Below are 27917 nucleotides of genomic sequence, written 5' to 3' on the forward strand. Positions count from 1 at the left end.
ACTGGAACCATCAGGTATGTGATGCAAAGTAAATGCTGTTTTAAAAAGAAACAGCGCAAAATTATTAAAAAACTAAATATTTCAATGTAAGCATTAAACGGGCACTCCGCCCTCCCGGACATCTTATCCCCTATCCAAGGGATCTCCCTGCAGCACCCGGCACTGGAGGCTCATGACGTCATGGACGCCCCCCTGTGACATTACACCACACCCGCTCAATGGAAGTCTATGGTAGGGGGCGTGGTGGACACAAGCCTCTGGTGCCGAATCACCAATAATCCAGCATGGAGCGAAGTTCGCTCCGTTCACCAGATGATTGTGGTGTCGCAGGGGAGATCACAGGGGGTCCCAGCAGCAGGACCCCGTGATCAGACATTTTATCCCCTATCCTTTGGATAGGGGATAAGATGTGTAGGGGCGGAGAACCCCTTTAAATCAAAGTCAATTAATCGGAACAGTTCAGAATATTAAATCTGATGGAAAATCATTCAGCGTATGGACAGTTTTAGAGGTCAATGAAAACTGGCAAATTTGTCATCTGTTAGTATTCATTTATTAATTCATTAAATTTTAATTTATGTGAGCAAACAGCAAACATAGATAAAGCATCCAGATACTGATCTTTATTTGAAATCTGTGTTTGAACCGAGTAATTCTATATTGTGGTTTTCCTGACTGTGTGGTACCAGGATCAAGATCACCAACAGTCTCCTCTCTCATCACTGATTTTAATCCAGAAGGCCTGTAATTAAATGTACCACTACAGAAGGGGATGTTTGTTTTTTTGTGTTCAATTGCTTAGAAAACATTGGTCAGATGTCTCTGAAGGATAAGAGCCAGAGATGGAGAAACGTCATTTTAATTCTAATCCATTAACTTGCCATGGAGAAAGAGAGATTAAATCAGCAATTGTTCTTTACCATGCTACACAAAAACCCTATCAACATGAAAACAATAGAATAATAATCTTGCATTACCTACTTTTAATGAAGTACTGGAACATGAATTTTAATCGAATGAAACATCAAAGTAGAACAGATATTTTTAAATGCACTGAAACTAAATTGTAGGAAGACGACCAGATTGCAGCCATTTGCCCATCGCTCGCAATGCGAAATGTAATGGTACCAAATGCAGAAACTAAATGTGTTTTTCACTGCTGCTCGGGGGGATCTTTGATGATTCAGTATGAGAAAACTAATTAACGCCTTTCAGAGGAAATTCAGTTACAACGCAATTCTTTGCAATTTGGAAAGAACAAACTCTCAACCTAGTTATTGGAATATAAAGATGGATGAGTAAAATGTGGCATTAACAATTATCTTAAAACAATGACAATATCTGTTCTGAATATAGAGCACATTTTTGAAGTTACATGCTTATGTTACACAGTTTCGACAAAGCAAAAGTTGATGCCGTTGACTCTCACTGTACAAGAGTTGGTTAAAAGGATAAATAACTCACATTAATTTATAAGCCTTGCTCAAGCCAGGCAAACTGAATTATGCAGATCGTGACCTGCTGGCAATTATTACTATCACAGCAAATAAGAATTCATATAAAATTGGCTTTTCACTTAACCCCTTAATAGGGTTGTCCGGCTAACGTAAGAAAAAAAATTAAAAACAGTTCAGAATAGTGGAAAATATTAAAGAAAAGTAGTCCAGTACTCAACCTATTAGAAAATACATTTCCAACGCCCTCCAAGTTGTATGCAATTTCATGTCTTTATTCACTTAGCATCATATAGTTCAAAGAACACGTTTTGGCGCTCTGGCCATCCTCAGCTAGTCAATCATCCAAATCTGGGCGAGAGGAGGCGGAGCAAGACGAATGTGACTGGAAGCTGCCGTATCCCTTTCCCCATGACTTAATTCTAGTGACAGCTTGTACTGTTTAAAGTTTGTTTTTTTAAAGCTCTCTGTTGTTCTCAACACTTATCAGGTCATGGTTTGCATGGCTCTCTTTAAAGAGTACCTGTCATCAACAAAAACTTTTAATATGTTGTTCATAATCATTAATGAAGACATATTGTAATATATCTTCATTAAAAAAATATTTATATTTATACCAGTTTTTTCATTTTATACTTTTGGCCACTAGGGGTCTCTCTTCTATGCCTGGTCTGCAGGCAGCTTCCTATGCTTTTCATAGTAAGTGTACAGCTTTTAGGACTAATGCTGAAAGGGCACTGGTCCTTCCACAGGAAATTCAGTACTCTCAGCTCAGGACTCGCTCCCAGCCTGGAGCAGCACTGTGAGCTACAAGCCTGCACATGCCTCTCATATAACCGAGGCCAGTCACCTCCCCCTCCCCCCTGCTCTGTGTTCTCCCTGCCCCTCACCACACGTTATCTTATACATTGTATTATCTCACTGCACTCTCTGCTCTGTGCCCCCCCCCGACATACATCTTAATTACTGCCTCTGTAATTGCTCCCACCGCCCCTTGTTCTCAGCATTGACTTTTTAGTGCAGAGAGACACAGGAGAGAGAGAGACAGAGGCTACCGTCCCTCCCCTGTACTTAGTCTGTATGCACACTGCAGAGCAGTGTTTCCCATCCAGGGTGCCTCCAGCTGTTGCAAAACTACAACTCCCAGCATGCCCGGACAGCTGTTGGCTGTCTGGGCATGTTGGGAGTTGTAGTTTTGCAACAGCTGGAGGTACCCTGGTTGGGAAACACTGCTGCAGAGGGAGAGCAGCATACAGGAAGACTGGCAGAAGCAGAGTCCCGGCCAGGCTTCATTTGACATCATGTCTGCCGGGACCCGCCTCCTTCCACCCTCAGAAAGACAGTGCTCCTGAGCTAATGAAGAGGGATAAAAAAAGGTATTTCCACAGCGTTTTAAACCTCAATAAACACAGGGATAGGCATAGTTAGAGTAAGGGACAGATGGGGAGGGGGATCAGGGAAAGTTTAGTTGATGACAGGTACTCTTTAATTATTTTAAGAGGTTTTAAACTGTTGGCTTTTGCATAAAACATAACATAAGAAAATCGCTTAAATGCTATCTTGGTCTCTATCATTCTGTTTACATTTTGGCGAGCAATTCTTACACACACACACACACACGTATATGTATATATATGTATATGTATATATATATATATATATATAGATAGATAGATAGATAGACACATACACACACACACACACACATATATGTGCATGCTGGGACAGCCTGCCATGTTGGAAATTTGACTAGACATACAAATGTTATACGTGAGCAAAACTACAGTAAGTTTCTAAGAAGCCAAATCTAACAAATCGGCCACGGAGAACTTTGAAAGTGGAACTACTTTTTCAAGATGAAAATTCATGGGTGATTTGTTGGATTCAGAATTGTAAGCACTTACAGACAAGTGTTTCTAAACCACTGTTCAATGGAACCCAGTAAGTGCATCCACAGAAAAAAGTAGCACGAGCTGTAACTCAAGTCGTATGGATATAAGGTGAATTCTGCTGATGAATGCTTGGTTGGGGGTAAAATAAAGCAATTTAATGTTTTATCTGACCTTACACCAGGCTCCTCTGTGTTAAGAAAGAGAACAGTAGTTAATCAGAATAGACAGATTATTCTTATGAGCATTTTGGCTGTTTACTCTCCTATTTAGTCAAACTCTTTATATTCATGTAATTAGAAGTTCTTAAAGATGGCACACAAATTTGTTAAACTCTCAATATGCTCATCCATAAAAGAACAAGCAATGGTTAAAATGATATCAACATATTTGATATCAAATCATATTCTGAAGTGCTTGGGTGAAGACTTAAATGAGATTACAAATCAATCACAGATCCAATCTATTAAACAACAAATTAAACTTTGAACATTCTTAAACATGCTCCAAGTTACCTACATTTAATCTATATATTTACATAAGATCCTTTGAGGGCTACCTTCAAATTAAATGGGGACGAAAAGGAATTTTTGATGAAAAAATCCAAGATCTTTGCAAAAAAAGTAAAAAAAAAAATCTGAAACGGCTGATAGGTATTTTAGAAGGATCAAATAGGAAGAATAAAATAATTTCTGAAAGATATCTTTAAAGGGTTTAGATATCAAAGCAAAATTGTAGATATTGTGTGAGCTTTGAAGTATCAGATTTCAAATATGCTTGATGATAAATGCAATTTAGAAGTGTTAAACAGAAAACATGCTATCTGTCAGAGTTTAATATGTGTACATTCATATTTAAACAAGTCTTTTAAATGAAACAAACAGAAACATCAGTGGAAATTAAATCAAATTGTCACCAATAGTGGAAACTTCTCTGGACTCGCTCTATAAAAGGCTGTAAAGAAAACTGTAAATATTTCAGGCAAAACCAACTGGCAGGGTGGTAAGGTAATGACCATTCACTTCAATGACAAAGGCTCTAACTTCTTATTTCACAATGCTTAAATTTTTCAAAGTTTCAAAGGATAAAGCCGATGTTATTTATTTAAGGGGCAGGTGCACTTTAAACTTTTCTCATGTCCTAGAGACATATGAAAAATATTGAACAGTTTAAATGTCCAGAACCTGACTTATCGCTAAAACAAGCGGGTAGAGAAGTGAGTGTCTGAGCACTTCTCTCCCAGCTCTCTGTCTATGTCAAATACAGCCATGGCCGCAAATGTTGGCACCCCTGAAATTTTTCAAGTAAATAAAGTATTTCTCACAGAAAAGGATTGCAGTAACACGTTTTGCTATACACATGTTTATTCCCTTTGTGTGTATTGGAACTAAACCAAAACAGGGAGGAAAAAAAGCATATTGGACATAATGTCACACCAAACTCCAAAAATGGGCTGGACAAAATTATTGGCACCATTAACTTAATATTTGGTTGCACACCCTTTGGAAAAAATCACTGAAATCAGTCGCTTCCTATAACCATCAATAAGCTTCTTACACCTCTTAGCCGGAATGTTGGACCACTCTTCCTTTGCAAGCTGCTCTTTATTTTTGGAAGGGTGCCTTGTCCCAACAGCAATTTTAAGATCTCTCCACAGGTGTTCAATGGGAATTAGATCTGGAATCATTGCTGGCCACTTCAGAACTCTCCAGCATTTTGTTGCCATTCATTTCTGGGTGCTTTTTGCTGTATGTTTGGGGTCATTGTCCTGCTGGAAGACCCAAGATCTTGTACGCAAACCCAGCTTTATGACACTGGGCTATACAGATTCTGCTGCACAGTTCACAATGCCAAATTGAAGCTGGTCATGTCATGAAATGTCTTACATTAAAACTCCAAGACATACAGGTATATCACGATGATCAGGCAGGAAAGAGCTGTAATCAACAGGAGGCACCGAGCAGTGATAGTGATAGATTTTTGTTCACACTGTAATAGCCAATATCAGAGAAATCCCATTTAACTCCCCTTAGATGCTGTGGTCAATTGCAACTGTGTCATCTTAGGAGCTTGACAGGTAGAGGAGACTCCCTCTGTCAGCCTATCAACATCAGAACACAGTCGCAAGCAAAGGCCCTCAGATTTTCCACAAGCCTAATATGCCATGTTATAGGAATGACCTAATAGGTTACCTATCGCTCTAATGCTGACAGGTAAAAATACCTTAGACTACTATGTGCTCAAAGGTATACAATTAAATGATTGCAGTTTTAATTTCCCAATAAAAAAAAATAAAATAAAATAAAGTAAAACAACTGAATAAAATTTAGTAAAGGAAAAAAGCCTACCCTAAACTGAACCATTTTTTTTTAATAGCACAAAGTTGCACAGAGATTCAAACATATATCCTGCCGCCAGGAAGCAGGCTGGAGATGCAGAGAGAAGGGTGAATTCCAGGGATCGTCAAACTTGCCAATGTCCAGCATTAAGGGTCTTAGCAGCATTAGTGATAGCAGACAGAGCCTCCTGGGTAGGAAGAGTGCTCATACATGAATAAGAAAAATAGATTTTTTTGCATCCATCCTTCATAATTTTTTGTCATCCCCATGTAAATGGAGCAGTAGTTATTCATGTGCTCTGCAACTCCTTTCACTCTATATGACAGTGGCATATATAGACTAGTGCTGTACTCAGCTACCTCAATCAGTCCTATACAAAGTGAGTTAAGATGCAGTACACATGCTTGACCAGCACTCCGTTCACACAAGGGTATCATATCTTGTCAACAATGGGGGTCCCAACAGTTGGATCCCACTGATCAGATTCCCATGATCTATTCTCTGGATAGGTAATACATTTTAATCTTGGGATAACTCCTTTAAGAGGTCAAAAATGTAATAGCTGTCCCCCAAAATAATAAAACTACCGTATATACTTGAGTATAACCCGAATTTTTCAGCACAATTTTTCATGCTGAAAATGCCCCCCCTCGGCTTATACTTGAGTGAAAAAAAAAATATATAACGTTGGGGGGGGGGGGGGGGGGGGGGGCGGGTTTGGCCGGGCCATCCATCTTCACTGCAGGGACCATCCAACTAGTGACGCTGCATTGACAACGACGCACAGGGACGTCCGTGCGCAGCAGATGTCCATGACGTCAGGGGCGTCCCTGAGCACAGACGTCCCAGCGCAGTGGCGTAAATGCAGCGTCACTAGTCTGGGCCCGGCCCGGAGTGGAGAAGAGGGCCTCCCAGTGAAGATGGACGGCCCAGACCGGCTCACTCTCCCCACCGGAATGCGGACGGTCCCTGCAGCTACTAAGCAACAGGACAGAGAGAACTGGGGAGGTGAGTAGACAACGAGGGGGACCTATATGATGACGGAGGGGGCGGTCTGGATGATGACAGGGGGGATATAGACTGGGGGTGATGATGACAGGGGGTGATGATGACAGGGGGTGATGATGACGTGGGTCTGGATGATGACGGGGGGGTTGACAGGGGATGATGATGACAGGGGGGGGTCTGGATGATGACGGGGGGGATGATGTATTTCCCCCCCCCCCCCCCCTAGGCTTATACTTGAGTCAATCAGTTTTCTCAGGTTTTGGGGGTGAAATTAGGGGCCTCGGCTTATATTCGGGTCGGCTAATACTCGGGTATATAGTATATTTAAAAAGCAAAACAAACAAAATAAGGACTTGACAAAGATGGGAGATACCCTTGGAAATGCATTGTCCATGTTTACAAAAATACATTTCACTTATCTTATACGCTTTCTGGTTTTGGTTAATTTCTGCTGCAGATGTTCAGTGCCAGATAGTATTTGCTACATGCTACACGTATCAATATTGTAAACCAAACAAGTGGTTCTTTGTTGTTTTGGCATTGCCTTGTTTTAAACTGAACTGTAAAGTGGTTATCCACCCCAAAAGGTGATTTTAGTATGTACTTGACAGACAGTAATGGTCATGCTAAGGAAAGATCTGTCATTGTCTTTGGGATAAATGGCTATGTTGTGAGATTACCATAACAATGTGGCTCTCTTTTTGTGAACTAGGTATTTTCTGTTGGAGTTTGTTCTCTCAAACTACACATCCCATAGTTCCTTGTTTGTAAGTGTCAGGTCACGATCCTCCCTCCCACAAATCAGCCACCCCACCCATTGAAACACAAATGAGTTGCATTCCATTCAAAAGACCAGTGTTTTCTAACCAGGGGTGCCTACAGCTATTGCAAAATGATCTCCCTCTCCCACATAGCGTTCAATACACCCATTGAAGCAGGAAAGGTCCGCTTTGCACACCTGACTAGTGATATCATGTCTGGACGCACTTCAACCTGGGAAAACTCAAGACCTGAATAATTTTGTATGCTGTTAAAAATAAATATTGGGGTGAAAATAACAGAATTGCGAGACTTCCGTCACACAGAGGTACTATGAACTACAGCAACTTTACAGCCCCTGAAGCATAGTCAAATAAAAAAAAAAAATCTGGAATACCCCTTTAATTTTCTATGCATAACCATGAAATCTCAATATACCCCTCTGAAATTACACAGATCAAGCTGTTGACAGCACTCACACACAAGTCATTTTGGCATTGATTTGCAGTCTGCATTTTGGAGTCAGTGGTATTCAGAGGTTCCAAAAATACAATATACACTCACAGATAAATACACATGCATGAACTTCTTGTTGTAATGGAGATATCCCCCCCAAAAATGTAATAAAGTCACAGCAGAATAGCTGTATGACCTTCCATTATTTTCTTTAAAATACATAAGAGTACATACATACTTTATAATGAGCAAAACAGAGCTTCCTTCTTCCACATATTTAAATATAAAAAAAAAATCTTTTAAATAAATAGATTGTGAGGAAGATTATGCTCTTTGAAAAAAAAAATGCCTTCTAGGTGCAATAAAAGTTTGGAGAAAAACACAATAAATCATTGTCCCATTCCGGAAAACACATACATTAAAACCTAATAGCACAAAATTCAATATTATATATGCATTGAAATACAGTTTACAAATGATGCCTTAAAGAGCAGAAAAGTTCAGAGATGCTAATCATTAACTTCAGATTTTAGTAGTAAAATCTATCATCTTTTATAGGACATTTTATATATGCAATAACCTGGATTCAGCTACCTTGAAGGGCTTTCTTCAACAAACAAAAAACTTTTACAGCAAGCATAAATTGTATTTTTGTGCTTTTTTTTTTTTTTTTTCCGATTTAAATTAATCTAAAAGAATATTAGAGTATAGTTCTGTTTCTGTAATGTGCTACAGACTAGCGGTGAAGCTTAGTGTACTCTGTGCTGTAACTGAGGCTTCTCCAGCAAAGGTAATGAAACCTGTATCCACAAATAAAAGTTTGCCTGGTGGACGTCAAAAGAATGAATATCTAATGACAGTCTAGACAGGTTTATACATTTTTGATACGTCTTTTTTGACAGTAAAACAAAGACAGACAGATTTACTGGTTTTAATCAACTGTACTATAAACAGAGGCATCTGGAAGATGGCCATAAAACGAGTATGGTTGGAGCTGAATGAAATTACCTGAAAATGTCTGGCATTCAAGAGGTTGTCAAGAGCAGTAATGTCAAGTACAATCCTCAAGAAGCCCCAACAGATCATAACTGTAACACCAGCAGTTAAGAATCCACTGGCATGCAGTGTAAACCGCTGATTACCAATATCATGCTGTACTTGCATCTCCTCCGCCTCACTGTAGGCTCCGGTCATCCTTCTCTTCTGCACTGTTGCATGCAGCTTAAGTTTTGTCATGTCCTATGAGCTCCTAATACCTATGCTCCTCCAATCCCTGCGGGCACCACCCACAGTATATGAACACACTCCTCTCTTTCTGTGGTGCCTGAGCAATAATGTAGTATCTACAAGAGAAGGTGTCTGTTTCCTTCTTACTGACCTTCATACCTGTGTCTGACCTGAGCCTGGTCCTGAGACACTTAAAAAGGGGTACTCCACTGGCCAGCGTTCGGAACTAAATGTTCCGAACAGCGTTTTCGCGCTGCAGGTTGTCAGCCACGCCCCTTAAATGCAAGTCTATGGGAGGGGCGTGAGGACCCCTCCCATAGACATGCATTGAGGGTGTGTGGCCGTGCCGGCACAAGGGGCGTGGCCGACCCTCGGAGTGTGAAAATAGCGTTTGGAACATTTAGTTCCGAACGCTGGCCAGTGGAGTACTCCTTCAAACAGGTCCACTCTTGCAATAGTGACCTGGTATCCCCTTGAAGCTGACGTCCAGCTTATGCATCCTGAAGTGGAATAAAGGGTAGAAACCAGGGGAACACAGACTCTGATCCCAGATTTGGCCCAAAGACAAATCGGTAAGTGGCACAGAGCATCCCCATCCGTTGGGGCATTATATTCATTTCAAGGTTTTCTCTCTAAAAATAAAACTTGCCAGCAAGTGTGTACGTACAATAGTGGCAAACCATGTGGGTGCTGTGGGGTCCTCGGAAGGAGAGGGCCCAGTTCTAGATGATCCCAATACTTTTCCTATTGATAAAGAACTGTGTAAGACTCCTCTTTCCAGGGTACTGCAGTAAATTGAACAATGGGTCATGGAAAGCAATGGAAAATACCATATGGATGTCACTTTTGTCAACCTGATTTTGACAGCATGACTTAGATTTAACTATTTAAAGAGACAGCACTCGGCACTGCACATCACCATGGCTCCTTATACAACAATCCCCCTTCAGATGTAATATTTCAATAGACAACAGTGCACAGCCTTCAATTTCTGGGTTGCTCAATCTAAGAGAAAACAGTCACTGACATACATAAAAGAAGATGAATTGCACTTGCCATTTCGAGAAAGTGTGCCCAGCTCACAAAATAGCTGTCACCACCAGCATGGACGGCGTCCGTGCTCTCCCTTTGCCGTGTATTTACTTTTGCACTTTCATTGAATAAACCTTATCTGCACATCTGGAATCTGGTGAGTGCCATTTATCTTCTACATGTCAGTGACTTAGATTTATGTCACGGGTGGGTATGAGTAGAGATGAGCGAATCTAATATGACGAATCAGAATTCGTTACGAATTTCAAGAAAAATTTGATTAGAAAAGGATGTAAATATCGCCGCAATTCTATTGCGCAAATTGCTTCATTAAACTCCATTTAGTGCGGTCCAGGCTCCAGGGCATCTAAAATGGCAGATCCACATGTGAGGACATGGGGCAAGGAACTCTGGGAAGGCGGGAACAAGGGTAGGCAGGATGACCCAGAATCACATGCAAGGATGCAGCCTATCAGCAGTCAGTCAGCCCTGTGATGTCACAGCCCTATATAATCGGCAGCCATATTCCGGCTAGTCACTTCATCCTTTCACTCCAGAGAGATAGGACTGTCAGCGCTTTGTGTGTTACACAGAAAAGCTTTTACAGCAGAGTTTCCCCTCCTAGTCACATCAGCTTTCTGGTGGAGAGAGAGCAGTGTGTTTTTCACTGATTTTTTTTTTACTGCAGCCATTAACCTCTCAGTCACTTTCTACAGCATTATATTACAGAGAGTGGCAGAGAGCTGTGTGTTGCCTCATACATTTGAACAAGCTGGCTAAGCTTGAGGATGGAGGAATAGTTTTTCAGCGCAACTCTGTGTCTTTGCTCCACAACAAATGGTCTGCTGGTTATACTAGTCTGGAGACGGTATAATACCCAGCAGTCCATTCCTAATAGGCTTTGAGAGAGTGCAATTTTGGGTTTAGTACACAGCGACTGTGTGCTGCAACACTGTTGTGTACTGCTGGTGTTGTGCAAAAATATGTCTTTTAACCCCTTGGGGACTGAGGGTTTTTTCGTTTTTGCACTTTTGTTTTTTCCTCCTTACCTTTTAAAAATCATAAGCCTTCCAATTCTGCACCTAAAAATCCATATGATGGCTGATTTTTTGCGCCACCAATTCTACATTGTAATGACATCAGTCATTTTACCCAAAAATATACGGTGAAACGGAAAAAAAATCATTCTGCGACAAAATTTAAGAAAAAATGCAATTTTGTAACTTCCGTTTCTACGCAGTACATTTTTCGTTAAAAATTACACCTTCTCTTTATTCTGTACGTCCATCCAATTAAAATTATTCCCTACTTATATAGGTTTGATTTGGTCGTACTTCTGGAAAAAATCATAACTACATGCAGGAAAATTTATACGTTTAAAATTGTCATCTTCTGACCCCTATAACTTTTTTATTTTTCCGCGTATGGGGTGGTATGAGGGCTCATTTTTTGCGCCGTGATCTGAATTTTTTAGCTGTACCATTTTTATATTGATCAGACTTTTTGATTGCTTTTACATTTCCACACGCGAGCATCAGAGCGATGATCGGGTCATGTAAGGCAGATCCCAGCTGATGATAGCAGCACGGCATCTACGGCAGCGCAGCTACGTTTTATGCTGATCTGATCACTTGCGGCACGGCCACGGGGATCAGATCAGCTAACATGGCGGACGGAGGTCCCCTCACCTGCCTCCGCCGCCTTCCCGGCTTCTTCTGCTCTGGATAGCAGAAGATAGCCGATAACACTGATCAGTCCTATGCACTATGCATAGCACTTAACAGTATTAACAATCAACTGATTGCTATAAATAGTCTCCTATGGAGACTATTAAAGTGTAAAAAAAGAAGTAAAAAAAAGTACAAAAAAAATTCCCACAATAAAAATAAAAAATGTCCCTTTTTACCCCCAAAAAGTGTAAAAAAAATAATTAACAAACATATTTGGTATCGCAGCATGCTGAAATGTCTGAACTATTAAAATATAATGTTAATGATCCCGTATGGTGAATGGCGTGCATGTAAAAAAAAAAAAAAATGCAGCTTTTTTGTCACATTTTTAAAAATTTATAAAAGTTTTATATACACAAATGGTGTATCAATAAAAAGTACAGATCACAGCACAAAAAATGAGCCCATACCACCGATTATATGGAGAAATAAAAAAGTTATAGGTCGTCAAAATAGAGGGATTTTAAACTTACTAACTTGCTTAAAAAGTTTGCGATTTTTATAAAGCACAACAATAATAGAAAAGTATGTACCGTATTTATCGGCGTATAACACGCACTTTTTAGGCTAAATTTTTTAGCCTAAAGTCTATGTGCGTGTTATACACCAATAAGCCGCTGCAGTTCAATGATTTAAAGCGGGCACTTTAAATCAATGAACTGCAGCGGCTTTGCAGGTGCAGAGACCGCCAGCGCTGCCGGCTTCTCTGCCCCTGCCTGCCCTGGTGTCTAGAGCCCTGCTGCCGGCGCCGCTGCCCGTTCTCTCCCCCTGACTATCGGTGCCGGCGCCCCATTGCCGGCGCCGATAGCCAGGGGGAGAGAAGGGGCAACGGCACTCATTGCCGGCGCCGCTGCCCCGTTGCCTCCCCCCATCCCCGGTTGCATAATTACCTGTTGCCGGGGTCGGGTCCGCGCTGCTTCAGGCCTCCGGTGTGCGTCCCCTGCGTCGTTGCTATGCGCTGCCCGCTATGCGCTATGTTGCTGTGCATAGCAACAACGCAGGGGACGTACACCGTAGGCCTGAAGCAGCGCGGACCCGACCCCGGCAACAGGTAATTATGCAACCGGGGATGGGGGGAGGCAACGGGGCAGCGGCGCCGGCAATGGGTGCCGCTGCCCCTTCTCTCCCCCTGGCTGTCGACGCCGCTGTCCCATTGCCAACGCCGCTTCTCTCCCCCTGGCTATCGGCGCCGGCAATGGGGCGCCCGCACCGATAGTCAGGGGGAGAGAACGGGCAGCGGCGCAGACAGCCAGCGGGAGAGAAGCGGCGGCAGCAGGGCTCTAGACCCCAGGAAAGGCAGGGGGAGAGAAGCGGGCAGCGACGGCATCTCTCCCCCTGCCTTTCCTGGGGGTGTATCGGGGTATACACGCGCACACACACGCACCCTCATTTTACCATGGATATTTGGGTAAAAAACTTTTTTTACCCAAATATCCTTGGTAAAATGAGGGTGCGTGTTATAGGTATATAACCGATAAATACGGTAATCATGGGTATCATATTAATCGTATTGACCCACAAAATAAAGAACACATGTCATCATTACCATAAATTGTACGGCGTGAAAACAAAACCTTGCAAAATTGCGGTTTTCTTTTTCATTTCCTCAAAAAAATTGTATTTTTTGGTTGCGCCATAAATTTTATGGTAAAATGAGTGATGCCATTACAAAGGACAACTGGTCGTGCAAAAAACAAGCCCTCATACTTGTCTGTGGATGAAAATATAAAAGAGTTACGATTTTTAGAAGGCGAGGAGGAAAAAACGATAATGCAAAAAAAATGATTGGCCTAGTTTGGGATGCTTGGATTATAAAAAGGTACAGTGACCCCCCGACCTACGATGGCCCCCGACATATGATGAAATCGACATACGATGGCCTCTCAGAGGCCATCACATGTCGATGTCAGCATCGACATATGATGCTTTTTTATGTCGGGGCCATCGCATTAACTGCTATCCGGCAGCGCCAAATGCTTAAGCTGCTGCCGGATAGCAGCTTAATGTTCCCCGTGTGGTGTGGTAAGTATTACTTACCCCTCCACGATGCTCCGGGATGCCCTCCGGGTCCAGCGCTGGTCTTCCAGTGTCTTCTCGGCCCTCTCCGATGACGTCAATACGCTGCTGCGCAAGCCATCCAAAAGGAATGGCGTACGCAGCGGCGTAATGACATCGCTACGCAGGCCCAGTAAGGCCTTGCGGAAGACAGAAGAGGACCGGAGAAGACAGAAGAGGACCGAAGAAGACAGAAGAGGACCGGAGAAGACAGCGGAGAGCCCAGCGGAGGCCCGGGATCACCATCGGGAGCGGCGGGGAAACACCATCTCGAGCGGCGGGGACAGGTGAGTACAGCTTCCTATACTTTACATTGCACGAATCCCTCAACATACGATGGATTCGACAAACGATGGCTCGTTTGGAACGAATTACCATCGTATGTTGAGGGACCACTGTATACCTTTTATAAACTATTATAAACAGAAAAAAAGGATCTTGATAAAAATAAAGTTATCTTTTCACTGTAGTTCCTAACATAGTGCTAATGCCCATGTTGCTATGATTTCTACTGCAGCTCAGCCACGTGCACTGTACACACTGTTCCAAATGTCTTGGACAGTAAAGGAGTGCTTTAAGGGCCACATTTCACCCATAGGCTTTAAAGGTGTATTCCAGGAAAAAACTTTTTTCCTTTCTTTTTTTTATTTTTTATTTTTTTAATATCAACTGGCTCCAGAAAGTTATTTTCAAACAGATTTGTAAATGACTTCTATTAAAAAATCTTAATCCTTCCAATAATTATCCGCTGCTGAAGTTGAGTGGTTGTTTTCTGTCTGGCAACAGTGCTCTCTGCTTGTCTCGGGAACTCTGCACAGAGTAGAAGAGGTTTGCTATGTGGATTTGCTTCTAAACTGGGCGGATCCCAAGACACGTGTCATCAGAGAGCACTTAGACAGAAAAGAACGACTCAACTTCAGCAGCTCATAAGTACTGAAATGATTAAGATTTTTTAATAGAAGTAATTTACAAATCTGTTTAACTTTCTGGAGCCAGTTGATATATATATATATATATATATATATATATAAAGTTTTTCCTGGATAACCCCTTTAAGTTTTGCATAACTGGTCTGGAGGATTCTATCAGTGTTAGGGCATATTTGTATATTAATCTTACTGTGCTGAAAGTCCTTCAACAGACACTTGTGTCATCTCCACTGAGTACAAAGCATAATGAAACAAAGCAATAAAATGACAAATACAGCACAGATACTGCGTTCTTTATGACTAAGAAGGTGGAAATAATACATATTACAGTAGATGGCCGCCCCGGAAAAAAAAAAAGTAATTTTTCATTCAGAGAATACGTGGACATTTAAAACTTAACAACCTTAATTTCTAAGACAAGCTGCTTCATTCTAGCTAAATATTCTTTATAGCTTACATTTAAAGCATTTATTTCACAAAAGTGCTGCTATTAATTCTGGAGCAATGTCGTTTCTTTAAAATAAAGAGTATGCACGCCACACTATATAATTCTGGGGTTTAGAGAAATTTAAAGCAATGTTCCATTTTAAAAGTTTTCTTTTTTAAGTACGTGTGAAGCAAATGTCACTTTTCCAGTGTTTACACCTGAATCTCTGCTCTTTACCTGGGCAGGTTGTCACCATAATTCTGAGTCATAAATTAATTTTCTACCATAACTGCACAAAATTCACAAATGTTTTATTTTTATGGAGGATATTTCACATTCAGGTACAGCAGGCAGCATTATCTCCATGCTATGCATGAATACCTACAGTAATTACAGTATTAAAGCTTCTACAGGTATAATCCTGGTTTACGAAAAGCTCTTTACTAAAACCACGTCTGAATCTCTAAGTGTCACATCCCAAGGGCAGAGAACTGTTAAATTTCTCAGCAAAGTTATTTTGATGTGCAATGATTTAGAGCTTTTATGTAAGAAGACCAGTAAAGTTTATTTTATCAGTACTCCTCAAAATACACGAGTATTTTGTAGTAAAAGGTTTCATAATCTGTGTTACTTTTATACCTCGGAAAAGTCTCCTATGTGTTTTATGAACCACGAATTAAGGGTTCACCTCTGATGAATCTACAGTTCAGAATATAAAAAGGATTCAGTGTTTAATGAATAGTTATACAATAATCTAAATACTTACCAATTCCAATTGCTCCAGCATTCAGGATCAGTGCTTGCAGTCACTAAATAGGAACCCTCATTATTTACTTCCAGAAGATGACTGTCTGTCTTGTTAGGGTAAGGAATCCCCACTTGTGGAATTCTTATCAAGAAATCTGCTCAGAGATTCCATCTGGGGGCTGCCGCCAAAATCCTATGATGGTAGGATCGCATGGATCTGTGCCATCACCATTGACGGCAATGCAGTCTTTACAATCCTTTTCAATTTTTTTCAGCAGATCAATTTCAGCAGCTGAGAAATTCCGTAGTGCGACTCGGCCAGCGGAAGACCCATTCACACCAATGTTAAGGTTCACACAGCGGAATTCTCAAGCCTAATTCTGTGCACAGACATTCAGTAGTGTGAACACACCCTTAAAGTGATAATCACAGAAGTCAGAACTATGTATTGTAAAAAACCATGTCATTACAAGACCAAAACTCAATCTGAAAGTAAACAGTGAAGGTTTCAACTTAAAGGGGTACTCCGCTGTCCTGCTTCCGGAGCTCCGCTACCGAGCGTCTGGAAGTTTATTGTTCCAAATGCTGTGTGCGGGCTTCCGTGTTCAGGGCTGCCCCTCATGACGTCACGCCCACACCCTCGTGACGTCATGCCCGCCCCCTCAACGAAAGTCTATGGGAAGGGGGCGTCACGAGGGGGCGGGCGTGACGTCACGAGGGTTGGCCCTGAACACGGAAGCCCGCACACAGCGTTCGGAACAATAAACTTCCGGATGCTGGAGAGCGAAGCTCCGGAAGCAGGGCAGCGGAATACCCCTTTAATGCCTGTAAGGAGAGATAATGGAAACCACCAAAAATTGTGACCCAAAGAATATCAGACAACTACAGTCATGGCCGTAAATGTTGGCACCCCTGAAATTTTTCAAGAAAATGAAGTATTTCTCACAGAATAGGATTGCAGTAACACATGTTTTGCTGTACATATGTTTATTCCCTTTGTGTGTATTGGAACTAAACCAAAAAAAGGGAGGGAAAAAAAAGCTAATTGGACATAATGTCTCACCAAACTCCAAAAATGGGCTGGACCCTTAACTTAATATTTGGTTGCACACCCTTTGGAAAAAATAACTGAAATCAGGCGCTTCCTATAACCATCAATAAGCTTCTTACACCTCTCAGCCGGAATGTTGGACCACTCTTCCTTTGCAAACTGCTCCAGGTCTCTCTTATTGGAAGGGCACCTTTTCCCAATAGCAATTGTAAGATTTCTCCACAGGTGTTCAATGGGATTTAGATCTGGACTTATTGCTGGCCACTTCAGAACTCTCCAGCGCTTTGTTGCCATCTATTTCTGGGTGCATTTTGACATATCTTGCGTATGTCGGACGCAAACCCAGCTTTCTGACACTGGGCTGTACAGGGAGACCCATAATCCGTTGGTAATCCTCAGATTTCTTGATGCCTTGCACACATTCAAGGAACCCAGTGCCAGGGGCACTTTGTAAGCCTCATTCCGTTTTTGGTAAACAGTAGAATTGATGTGCTTTACCAAAAAAAATTACCTTGGTCTCAACTGTTTACAGACGTTTTTCCAGAAGGATTTTGGCTTACTCAAGTTCATTTTGTCAAAATATAGTCTTGCTTTTTTATGTCTCTGTGTCAGCAGTGGGGTCCTCCTGGGTTTCCTGCATTTCATTACATTTAAATGTCAACTGATAGTTCGCACTGACACTGATGATCCCTGAGCCTGCAGGACAGCTTTAATATCTTTGGAACTTGTTTGGGGCTGCTTATCCACCATCCGTACTATCCTGCGTTGACACCTTTCATACATTTTCTCTTCTGTCCAAGCCCAGGGAGATTAGCTACAGGGCCATGGGTTGACAACTTCTTGATAATATTGCGCACTGTGGAGAAATCTAGATCTCTGGAGATGGACTTTTAACTTTGAGATTGTTTATATATTTCCACAATTTTGGTTCTCAAGTCCTCAGACAGTTCTCTTCTCCTCTTTCTGTTGTCCATGCTTAGCATGGTACACACAGACACACAATGCAAAGAACAGGTGAACTTCTCTCCTTTTTATCTGCTTTCATGTGTGATTTGTATATTGCCCACACCTGTTACTTGCCCCAGGTGAGTTTAAAGGAGCATCACATTTAAAGGAGAATCTTATTTTTCCACAATTTTGAAAGGGTACCAATAATTTAGTCCAGCCCATTTTTGGAGTTTGGTGTGACATTTTGTCCAATTTCCTTTTTTTCCTAGTTTTTTTTTGTTTAGTTCCGATACACACAAAGGGAATAAACATGTGTATAGCAAACCACGTGTTACTGCAATCCTTTTCTGTGAGAAATACTTAATTTTCTTGAAAAATTTCAGGGGTGCCAACATTTACGCCCATGACTGTATATCATTTAAACAATAATTAAGGTTATTGGAATGCATATTAGCAACTAAATAATCAATTGAGTCTTCTCATAGCAAACATGTATCACCTATCCACAGGGTAGGTAAATATGTTTGATTGTTGAGGCTACATTGTTGGAATCTCAGTGACCACATGTACAGGGATCCCAAGTCTCTAATTTCTCCACAATGTTTGGGAGTTAGAGAAACAGCTCAAACCACTGTAGTTACACACAAACATCGGAAACTTCTTGAGATCAAAAATACATCTAGAAGGAGAGGGTCTCATCGAACTCACTTAAGTATTATGTACTTATTATCCTATGCTAAATCCAGAAAATTTGAATTATTCTTACCAGAATCACTTGGAAAAGAACCGGAACAAGGTTGCTGTCTTCAATGTCCCTTTCGGAAATGGAACAACAAGAGGAAATTACTACAGTACATTATACTGTGTAAGTATAATCACAGTTTCCAAGTTCAGGTAAGGCCAAGCAATTTCTATTCAAACTCCATAAGGGAAGATCTACGTAGACTATTAATCACAGAGCAGAACATTTATATTTTGCATCTAGGACTTCTGCAGGTCAATGCATTTTCATTACAGGAGAAAAACAAAGTTTAATTTTCTATAAAGTTCATTATAGATTATTTATTCATTTTCTTTGTACTTATAACAGCATAGAATAACCATAGTAACATAACAAATCTACAGTACATGTGGATAAAAGAACTGCTGTTAATTTACAGAAAAGTATTTTCAGATAAGGGTAAGATGGTACAAAGTCTTAGAAAACCAGCCAGTCCCTTGTCGGTAAATGTTTTCCATTCTCCTCACATTTTCTTAGGCATTAAAAGGGTCTTCCAGGTTTCTATTTATTTATTTTTTTACTTCAGCCTTTGAGCCCATGCTGCCAAATTATAATACTGTGTATATGCTTCTATTAATTACCTCCATGTGCTGCTTTGTCCCATTTTCATGCACGGGACCTACACCCCAAAGTCCTGTAGTGCAAGTCTTTTTATTTTACTGTTGTCTCTAACCTTTCCCAATATTCTCTTCAGCCCGAGACAATATGTCAAATTATCTCCAGGGGGCGTAGCTAAGATGCAGTGGGTGGGCTAATAGTAGGGATGAAAGGACTATTAAAGTAATGCTATCTACCCACCCACTCTAGCATGCAGTTTTTGACATTTCATTTATCCCCCAGGACTCCTTGTGGGCCATTTTTGGATATGTCAACCCAGACAAGTTTATATGTGACACGGGGTGCTGCAAATTATTGTATATCATAGCTGCTGGCCATAAGACCATCTTGCACATATAGCTCAGCTGCCATCACCACCACCTATGATTCCAGATACCCATCTGTTACTTGATTTTGTGTACATCAATTCAATTGTCATGTTGTTAGTTTACATTGACATTGATTGTTAAAGTCAAATAGTAATAGAAACACGAAACAAAAGGAACCACACTCTACTGAATTGTTTCTCAAAATGGGAAGGCGGGCTGAACCAATGCAGAGCTTCGTAGCTGTTAGTAAGGCACAGCAGGGGAGGATGTTTTCACAAAGTTACTAGAAACTGAATAATCCCCTATCCCTGGCTGCAAAAATCGACTTATTATCTTCTCATTTTGTACTTACTTTAATGTTACACAGAGTTAAGAAGACTAAAGAAAGGTAGACTGAGCAACATTTTAATTGTTGTATGGACTTTCACCACAGATGTGATGCCCGGGCATCCCCTTAGTCTGTCTGGTGAGGCCCAGGAATAGTCTCTTTGATCTGTTGAGTGAGGCAACAGTAAAAAAAAAAAAAAAAAGTTTGAGAAGCCCTGCACTGTAGCAATAAATGGGATAGACTAAACCAATTATATTTTCAGGCACACCTATTCACTGTGATTTTACAATGTCTATGTTGAGCACTTTTGAAGAACCAAGTCTTCATAATAAATAGTAGATACTATTACACCAATGGGAAATTACCCTTATGTAACATTTTCAGTCTTTATCTTATCTAAATGAATACTCACCTGATAAAAACTGGACTGTATTCAGTGACAGCCACCAACAACTTTAAAGCATACACAGGCACAGGATCAGGTTCCAGAATTATTCTTTCATACCTACAACAATGGGAAATATCAGGCTTTTTTCTTTTATATTATGTCAATATATGCACAATAAATGGAATGTAACTTCCACTTTTATGTTTTAACACACCAGAGGAAAGACTGTGACTGTGGTTAGTAATGACACCATTATTACAAGTTGTTTTTGTTTAATTCTTCTAAATAAACACAAAAATGCTACAAAATCCCTATAATCCATTTAGTGGACATTGGACAATTACAGGGGAGCGAGTGCTTGCTCCTACAAATGGCTTTTATAAATTTAAGGTTATGCTTCTATTTTTGTCTTTTAGTTTCTGTTTATATTGGAAAGCACGCCACATTACCCTTTTGGAAATGACTTTTTTGGGGGTCGGTCTGAATCTATAAAAAAAAAATTGCTCTGTATGGAGAAGCCTCTAGCCACAGTGAAAACAAAGTATAAGGAAGTTTGATAATTCATCATAAATTAAAGAGAATGTGTTATCAGAAAATGACCTGTTTAATTCAAGTTTTTATGTTAAAGGAGAACTCCAGACCATAAAAATTGTCCCCCCTTAGTGCCGGCAGTAAAAAAATTAAGATGTACATACCTTCCTCCGCTCCCCCGGGGCCTCCGGTAACCGGCTCCGGTCTCCGCCGCAATCCACTTCCTGGTTGCCGGTGGTCGGATGAATCAGCCAATCACCAGCTGCAGCGCAGTCCGACTCGGCCAGCGATAGGCTGAGCGGCAGTGTAGTGAAGAATTTTGTGTCCTGAAGCGTTTTTACACTGCCGCTCAGCCAATCACCGGCCGAGTCGGACTGTGCTGCGGCTGGTGATTGGTTGATTCATCCGGCCACCGGCAACCAGGAAGTGGATTGCGGCGGAGGCCGGAGCCGGTTACCGGAGGCCCCGGGGGAGCGGAGGAAGGTATGTACATCTTTATTTTCTTACTGTCGGCACTATGGAGGACAATTTTATGGTCTGGAGTTCCCCTTTAAACATATTTTTAAAGCATTTTTGGTGATTTTTTTTCTAATTTGCCATTTTTCTATCTATAAATTATAATAATCCTGACATCTTGCATTTTCTATTCTGGCCACTAGGCCTAAAACTAAGCTGAGCCCTCCTGTTCTGTATAGATCATTTCCACCTTACACAGAACAGACAATGAGTACAGTGAAAGGTGACACAGGTAAGATCGATACACCAAATAGCTTTTGCTCAGAGAACAGCCTTCCCTTCCCAGTAAAAAAACAATTCAGCTGAATGGGACCGCTCCTGTCCATTGTTGTCTATGTCCATGGATCCTGCTGTAAAGCATATGACTATATGTTGCTAAAAACAGCTCAGGCAAGATGCCAGCCTCCATAATAATGTAGAAAATAGAAACAGATTAGAACAAAATGAACACGCTATAGTATCTGGGTCTAATGAGAAAAAAAATTCTAGATGACAAATTCCCTTCAAACTTGATCAATGTATAATAAAATATCAAGGTGTAGCCTAAAATTTGGATAAAAATGTGAACGGTGGCTTCTGGGTCATTACACATAAAGCAACAATGTAACACTCATCCGTCATCATAAGTATTTACAAATACCTTTTTTGTCACACTCCTGCCCTTCTTAATGTGCGTTCACATTACGGAAATCTCGCTGAATCTCTGCTCGCGGAGGCTATGCACTGCTCGTGGAATTCCGCACCAAGAATGAACATTCTCATTCTCTGTGAGGAAGAATTTTCACAGCAGAATTGTCCGCCGCTGAAATTCAACCACTCTCGGAATTCTGCAGTGTGAACATACCCTTAGTGATGCCACTGAGCATACCTAACCAGCAAGATAAACAACTGTCCATAATCCTGGCCAATGAGTTATATATATCACATTACAGGCCAGGAGTACCCCTTTAAAGGGGTTATTCAGTGGCTGTATTCCCCCCCAAACGTATGCCCATTGTGTGGGCTATAACAATGGGTCCCAATTAACAATTCCGTTTAGGAAAACGGTCGCTGAGGGTACCAAAGCAGGAGACCAGAGTCACATCGGAAGTGCTGGAGGTAAGTGCAGGTTTATTTTGTTATACCCCACACAATGGGCATCCTTTTGACCTCCAGACGCTGGGAAACCCCTTTAATCATTATATATTAAGGATTTTTTTTTACTTTGTACCACATACATTCAACTGAAGTCAAGCTGTAAACCAGAATACCACTTTTCAATCATTTCTAATATACTTTTAACATATCTGTCTGTTCTATGTTAGTAAACAGTAAATGGCTGGAAAGTCATACAGATAAAATGTATGGATCCAAGAATAAGGTTCCCAGGAAACCTAAAGTAGCTGAACACATGCTTTTGCTGTGTTTAACCAATTGCAGCATGGAGAATCTGCATTTAGAAATAAATAAATCATTATGCTAAAGGAGGCAAACCAAGCTACATTTATATTTACTAGTAACTTTGACTGAGGTAGTAGTCCTACAAATACAGGATCACAGCAGCATTACTACTAGAATTATTTATTTACTGTTCCCCATCTGAGCCATTTCATATCAAACCTGCATGCAACATTGTTTGAGATACCGTACTTGAAGGAATAGGAGTTCAGTTACATAAGTTTGAGGATTTAGAAGTTCTCGGTTCTGCACAGGTAATCAAAATGGCTGTAACATTTTTAGCCACAAAGGAACCTTTGCCTTCATTATTAAATGATAATATGATTAAATATCCATGACTTACTGACTGACAACTCATTATAATGGTGTATAGAGAATTTCTCCACAGCACTGGCCTATACAAAGCTCTTTCTGCAGGACTATCTGTTTTGCATTAACACAGAAGGCGAACAATAAAGTCTACTAAAAGTCATATAAAATGTTATAATTCAATTTTTCATTGTAAAACTGATTTGCCGAGGCTTTCTACTGTGCTCCTTGTCTCCTTTGTTAATTATCTTATTGTAATTTTGTTGCAATTTCAACAAGGTCACAGACTGAAAAAATGTGTCTTTTTGACAGAAAAAAAAATAAACCATTGTACTTAGGCACAAAGTTCTGTGCATACTGCAGATATTTATGAAAAGAACAAATATATGGGTTCTGTTATGCATGAGTAAACAAGCAGCGGGTTACAGTAATTCAAAGAAAAAGCAATTTCTATAGCCTTCAGAAGAAAGTACAATTTATTAAAACAGTGCACCCATAATATGGAGATTAGTAAATATTTTAAACAAAGTTTAAAATGATGAAACAAGGAACAAAGGAACAAAAGGATATTCTGGTGCCTCTTAAAGGGAATTTATCAGCAGAGTAGGGCATCCAAACCTGCAGATAGAGGCTAATAGGGGTTGTTACGCTGAGGATTATAGTACCTTTAATATGGCGCTTTGGTGCGCCATTTATCTGTACTACCAGTTTTATTCATATGCTAATAAGGGGGCATTCCTTTACACATGTGCACCAATATGGCCGCCATAAATACTGTGGGGCTCCTCCACAGTAACTTAGGGCCATTGAGGGGCCATAGAGGTACACCTAAAGGGTAAAGGAATGCCTCCAATGCACCAAACTGCCTAATTTACTTTGAATAAGATGGCTATTACAGATAAATAATGCACTTTAGCGCCATAACACCTTTTTTTTATATGATAAGCTTTAGAAAATGTTACATGTAGCTCTAAATAGCTTAAAGAAGGCATGTAGTCACACAGTCAGAAAGGAAAATGGGGAACTTACCAAGGAACCTATCTGAATCACCAGGGTACCATTATAAATCAAATGGACTCTCTATATAGTGTGTACTACTTTAATAAAAAAGATTGGTTCCTCACATACCACAAAAATACTAACTGACACCCTACTTCTTCAGTACCAATAAGCATGAATGAATGTATCCTGCACAATTAACCCCTTAAGGACCCAGCCCATTTTCACCTTAAGGAATCGGGCATTTTTTTTGCACATCTGACCACTGTCACTTTAAGCATTAATAACTCTGAGATGCTTTTACTTTTCATTCTGATTCCGAGATTGTTTTTTTCGTGACAAATTCTACTTTATCTCAGTAGTGAACGTTTGTCGAAAAATTCCAAAATTTGATGAAAAATGTGAAAATTTTGCATTTTATTTTTTTTTTTTACTTTGAAACTCTGCTTATAAGGGAAATAGACATAACAAATAAATTATATATTGATTCACATATACAATGGGGGACATGTATCAAAGATTTTACCCCTGTTTTGTGTGTATTTTTTTGCGCAAAATTTTGCGCAAGCCCTTTTTTTGCACATTTTTTGGCACGTTTTGGTAGAGCATGTCCTCCAGATGTGGCTGAATCAGGGTACCTTGGAGTGACATCTATAGTACACTTGGATTTATTACCTGCGTACTTTTCCTTTGCGCCAAAAATTTTGATGCAAGTGCGTCTTCTTCCCCACAAATATAAGCCAACTTTAACTGCATGTAGCAATCCTTTCTATTTCTGAAGGAAAGTTCTACTAAGGAAGAATTCCTCCTTTGGTTTGCTTTATATTGCTTTTTACTCCTTGGTTATTCCAAAGCACTTTTAAAATAATTTGCATAGAGAATATTTGTTTACAGTTCAGTTATTCATTAGTTATTCGTTATATCACTTGCATATTGGTTTTGTTATTTTATGATCCAACAATTTAATACATTTACATAGGAAATGTTTGATAACTTATCATTGAACAAGCTCCGTCACATTAAAATTGCTTTGTAATCCACTTAACACTGTAGATCATTCTCCTTTTATTCTTGAAATTTACTGCTTTCCGTTATACTTTTCCCCAGCGCCCGGTAAGATGGTGGCTATCACTGATAGCCAGCCATCTTACCATGTGACCACGGGGGGTTTCTTTCTGATAGCAGCATTTCGCTATGAGAATACTTAGCAGCGCGGTGTGTGAGTCCCGTTCACGGGGATCGGGACACACACTGCTCTGCTAAGTGTCCCTTACCCGTCCCCCAGCGTCACTTACCTGGCCATGCGGTGTCCCGAGCGGTCCCGGCACAAGCGGCGCTGCGTCCCGGCGGTGAGTTTGCAGCAGCAGGGCGGCATGTTCATTGGCAGCAGTGAGATCGCCGTAAAGCGATCTCACTGCTGCCTCTGAGAGTTTCAAAACTGCAACTCCCAGCATGTCCAGACAGCCTTTGGCTTTCTGTGGATGCTGGGAGTTGTAGTTTTGCAACATCTGGAGGGCCACAGTTTGGAGACCACTGTATAATGGTCTCCAATCTGTGCTCTTCCAGATGTTCCAAAACTCAGCATGCTCACTCTGTCGAGGCATGCTGGGAGTTGTAGTTCTGTAACATCTGGAAGACCACAGATTGGAGACCATTATACAGTGGTCTACAAACTGTGGACCTCCAGCTGTTGCAAAACTACAACTTCCAGCATGCCCAGACTGCCCAAGCATGCTGGGAGTTGTAGTTCGTCAACATCTGACCCTTCAGATATTGCCGAAATACAACTTCCAGCATGTCTGGCCATGCTGGGAATTATAGTTTTGCAACAGCTGGAGGCACACTAGTTGGGAAACATTGTTCGTTTCCTAACTCTTTTTCCCAACCCGTGTGCCTCCAGCTGTGCCTCCAAACTATAACGCCCAGCATGCACTGACAGACCATGCATGCTGGGAATTGAAGTTGTGCAACAGCTGGAGGCACACTGGTTTGGAAACACTAAGTTAAGTAAAAAACTTTCAAGTGTTTTGCAACCAGTGTGCCTTCAGCTGTTGCATAACTACAACCCTCAGCATGCACAGACTGCCAAAGGGCATGCTGGGATTTGTAGCAGTATGCCTCCAGCTGTTGCATAACTACAAGTTCCAGCATGTCCTTCTGCTGTCACTGCATGCTGAAATTTGAAGTTTTTGCAACAGCTGAAGGCACACTGGTTGCGAAACACTGAGTCTGTTTCCGTGTTTCGCAACCAGTGTGCCTCCAGCTGTTGCAAAACTACAACTCCCAGCATGCACAGACAGCCAAAGGGTATGCTCGGAGTTGTAGTTTTGCAACAGCTGGATGTCCCCCCCCCCCCCTCCCCCCAATGTGAATGGACAGGGTACACTCACATGGGCGGAGGTTTACAGGGAGTGCTGCAAGATTGAGATGCAGCAAACTCGCTGTGAACCCCCGCCCGTGTGACTGCACCCTAAAAACACTACACTACACTTAAATAAAATAAGTAAAAAACACTACATATACACATACCGCTACACAGCCGCCCTCCCCTCCCCAATAAATATGAACAACGTCTGGTACGGCACTGTTTCCAAAATGGAGCCTCCAGCTGTTGCAAAACAACAACTCCCAGTACTGCCGGACAGCCATTGACTGTCCAGGCATGTTGGGAGTTTTGCAACAGCTGGAGGCACCCTGTTTGGGAAACACTGGCATAGAATACCCCTATGTCCACCCCTATGCAAAACCCTAATTTAGGCCTCAAATGCGCATGGCGGTCTCTCACTTTGGAGCCCTGTCATATTTCAAGGCAACATTTTAGGGTCACATATGGGGTATCGCCGTACTCGGGAGAAATTGCCTTGCAGATTTTGGGGGGCTTTTTCTATTTTTACCCATTATGAAAAGTAAATGAGTACAAATGTGGGCGCAAAGTGCTCTGCGGGCGCACAACAAGGCCCAGAAGGTAGCGTGCACCATGTACATTTGAGGTGATTTGCACAGGGGTGTCACAGATGTTAAATGAAGAATAAGGACATTGGTATAATTGATGTGTTATAATTGGGAGATGTGGTATTATTGTGAGATTAAAACTCTACATAATGAAGAAAAAAAATTCTAAAACTAATAACGAGGACACACTTACTGTTTAGGTGCAGATACGCTGCAGACAAAGCTCCTACTAAATAGAGCTGCTGTGTAAATTTATGCTCTGAGGAGAATTCTAAATTTAAACGCAATTCAAGAAAGTAGCTGCACAAGAATGATAAATTTAACGCAGCTGCGCCAAATTTACACAACAGGCAGAGGGGTAAAAAACTTCTATTATACACTGGAAATGATAAATGTCCCCCAATATGTCTACTTAATATTTTCATCATAAAGTTGACATGTTTTTACTTTTGAAAGACATCAGAGGGCTTCAAAGTTCAGCCATAATTTTCCAATTTTTCACAAATTTTTCTAAATCGGAATTTTTCAGGGACCAGTTCAGTTTTAAAGTGGATTTGAAGGGTCTTCATATTAGAAATACCCCACAAATGACCCAATTATAAAAACTGGACCCCTCAAAGTATTCAAAATGACATTCAGAAAGTTTGTTAACCCTTTAGGTGTTTCACAGGAATAGCAGCAAAGTGAAGGAGAAAATTC

General features: G+C 40.9%; 1 protein-coding gene across 9 annotated transcripts in view; it reads right to left on the bottom strand.

Annotated features, from left to right (window-relative positions):
• ULK4 (unc-51 like kinase 4) overlaps window positions 1–27917 on the bottom strand; it is an 819452-nt gene that overhangs the window by 321434 nt on the left and 470101 nt on the right. For all 9 annotated transcript variants that reach the window (XM_056520600.1, XM_056520601.1, XM_056520598.1 and 6 more), the window contains 2 exons: window positions 20499–20591; window positions 18818–18866 (listed from right to left, as the gene is read on the bottom strand). In XM_056520600.1, coding sequence (XP_056376575.1) covers window positions 18818–18866; window positions 20499–20591 — 142 coding nt within the window. The remainder of the gene's footprint in view (window positions 1–18817; window positions 18867–20498; window positions 20592–27917) is intronic.

The sequence above is a fragment of the Hyla sarda genome, chromosome 5 (assembly GCF_029499605.1).
Source record: "Hyla sarda isolate aHylSar1 chromosome 5, aHylSar1.hap1, whole genome shotgun sequence".
Classification (NCBI taxonomy): domain Eukaryota; kingdom Metazoa; phylum Chordata; class Amphibia; order Anura; family Hylidae; genus Hyla; species Hyla sarda.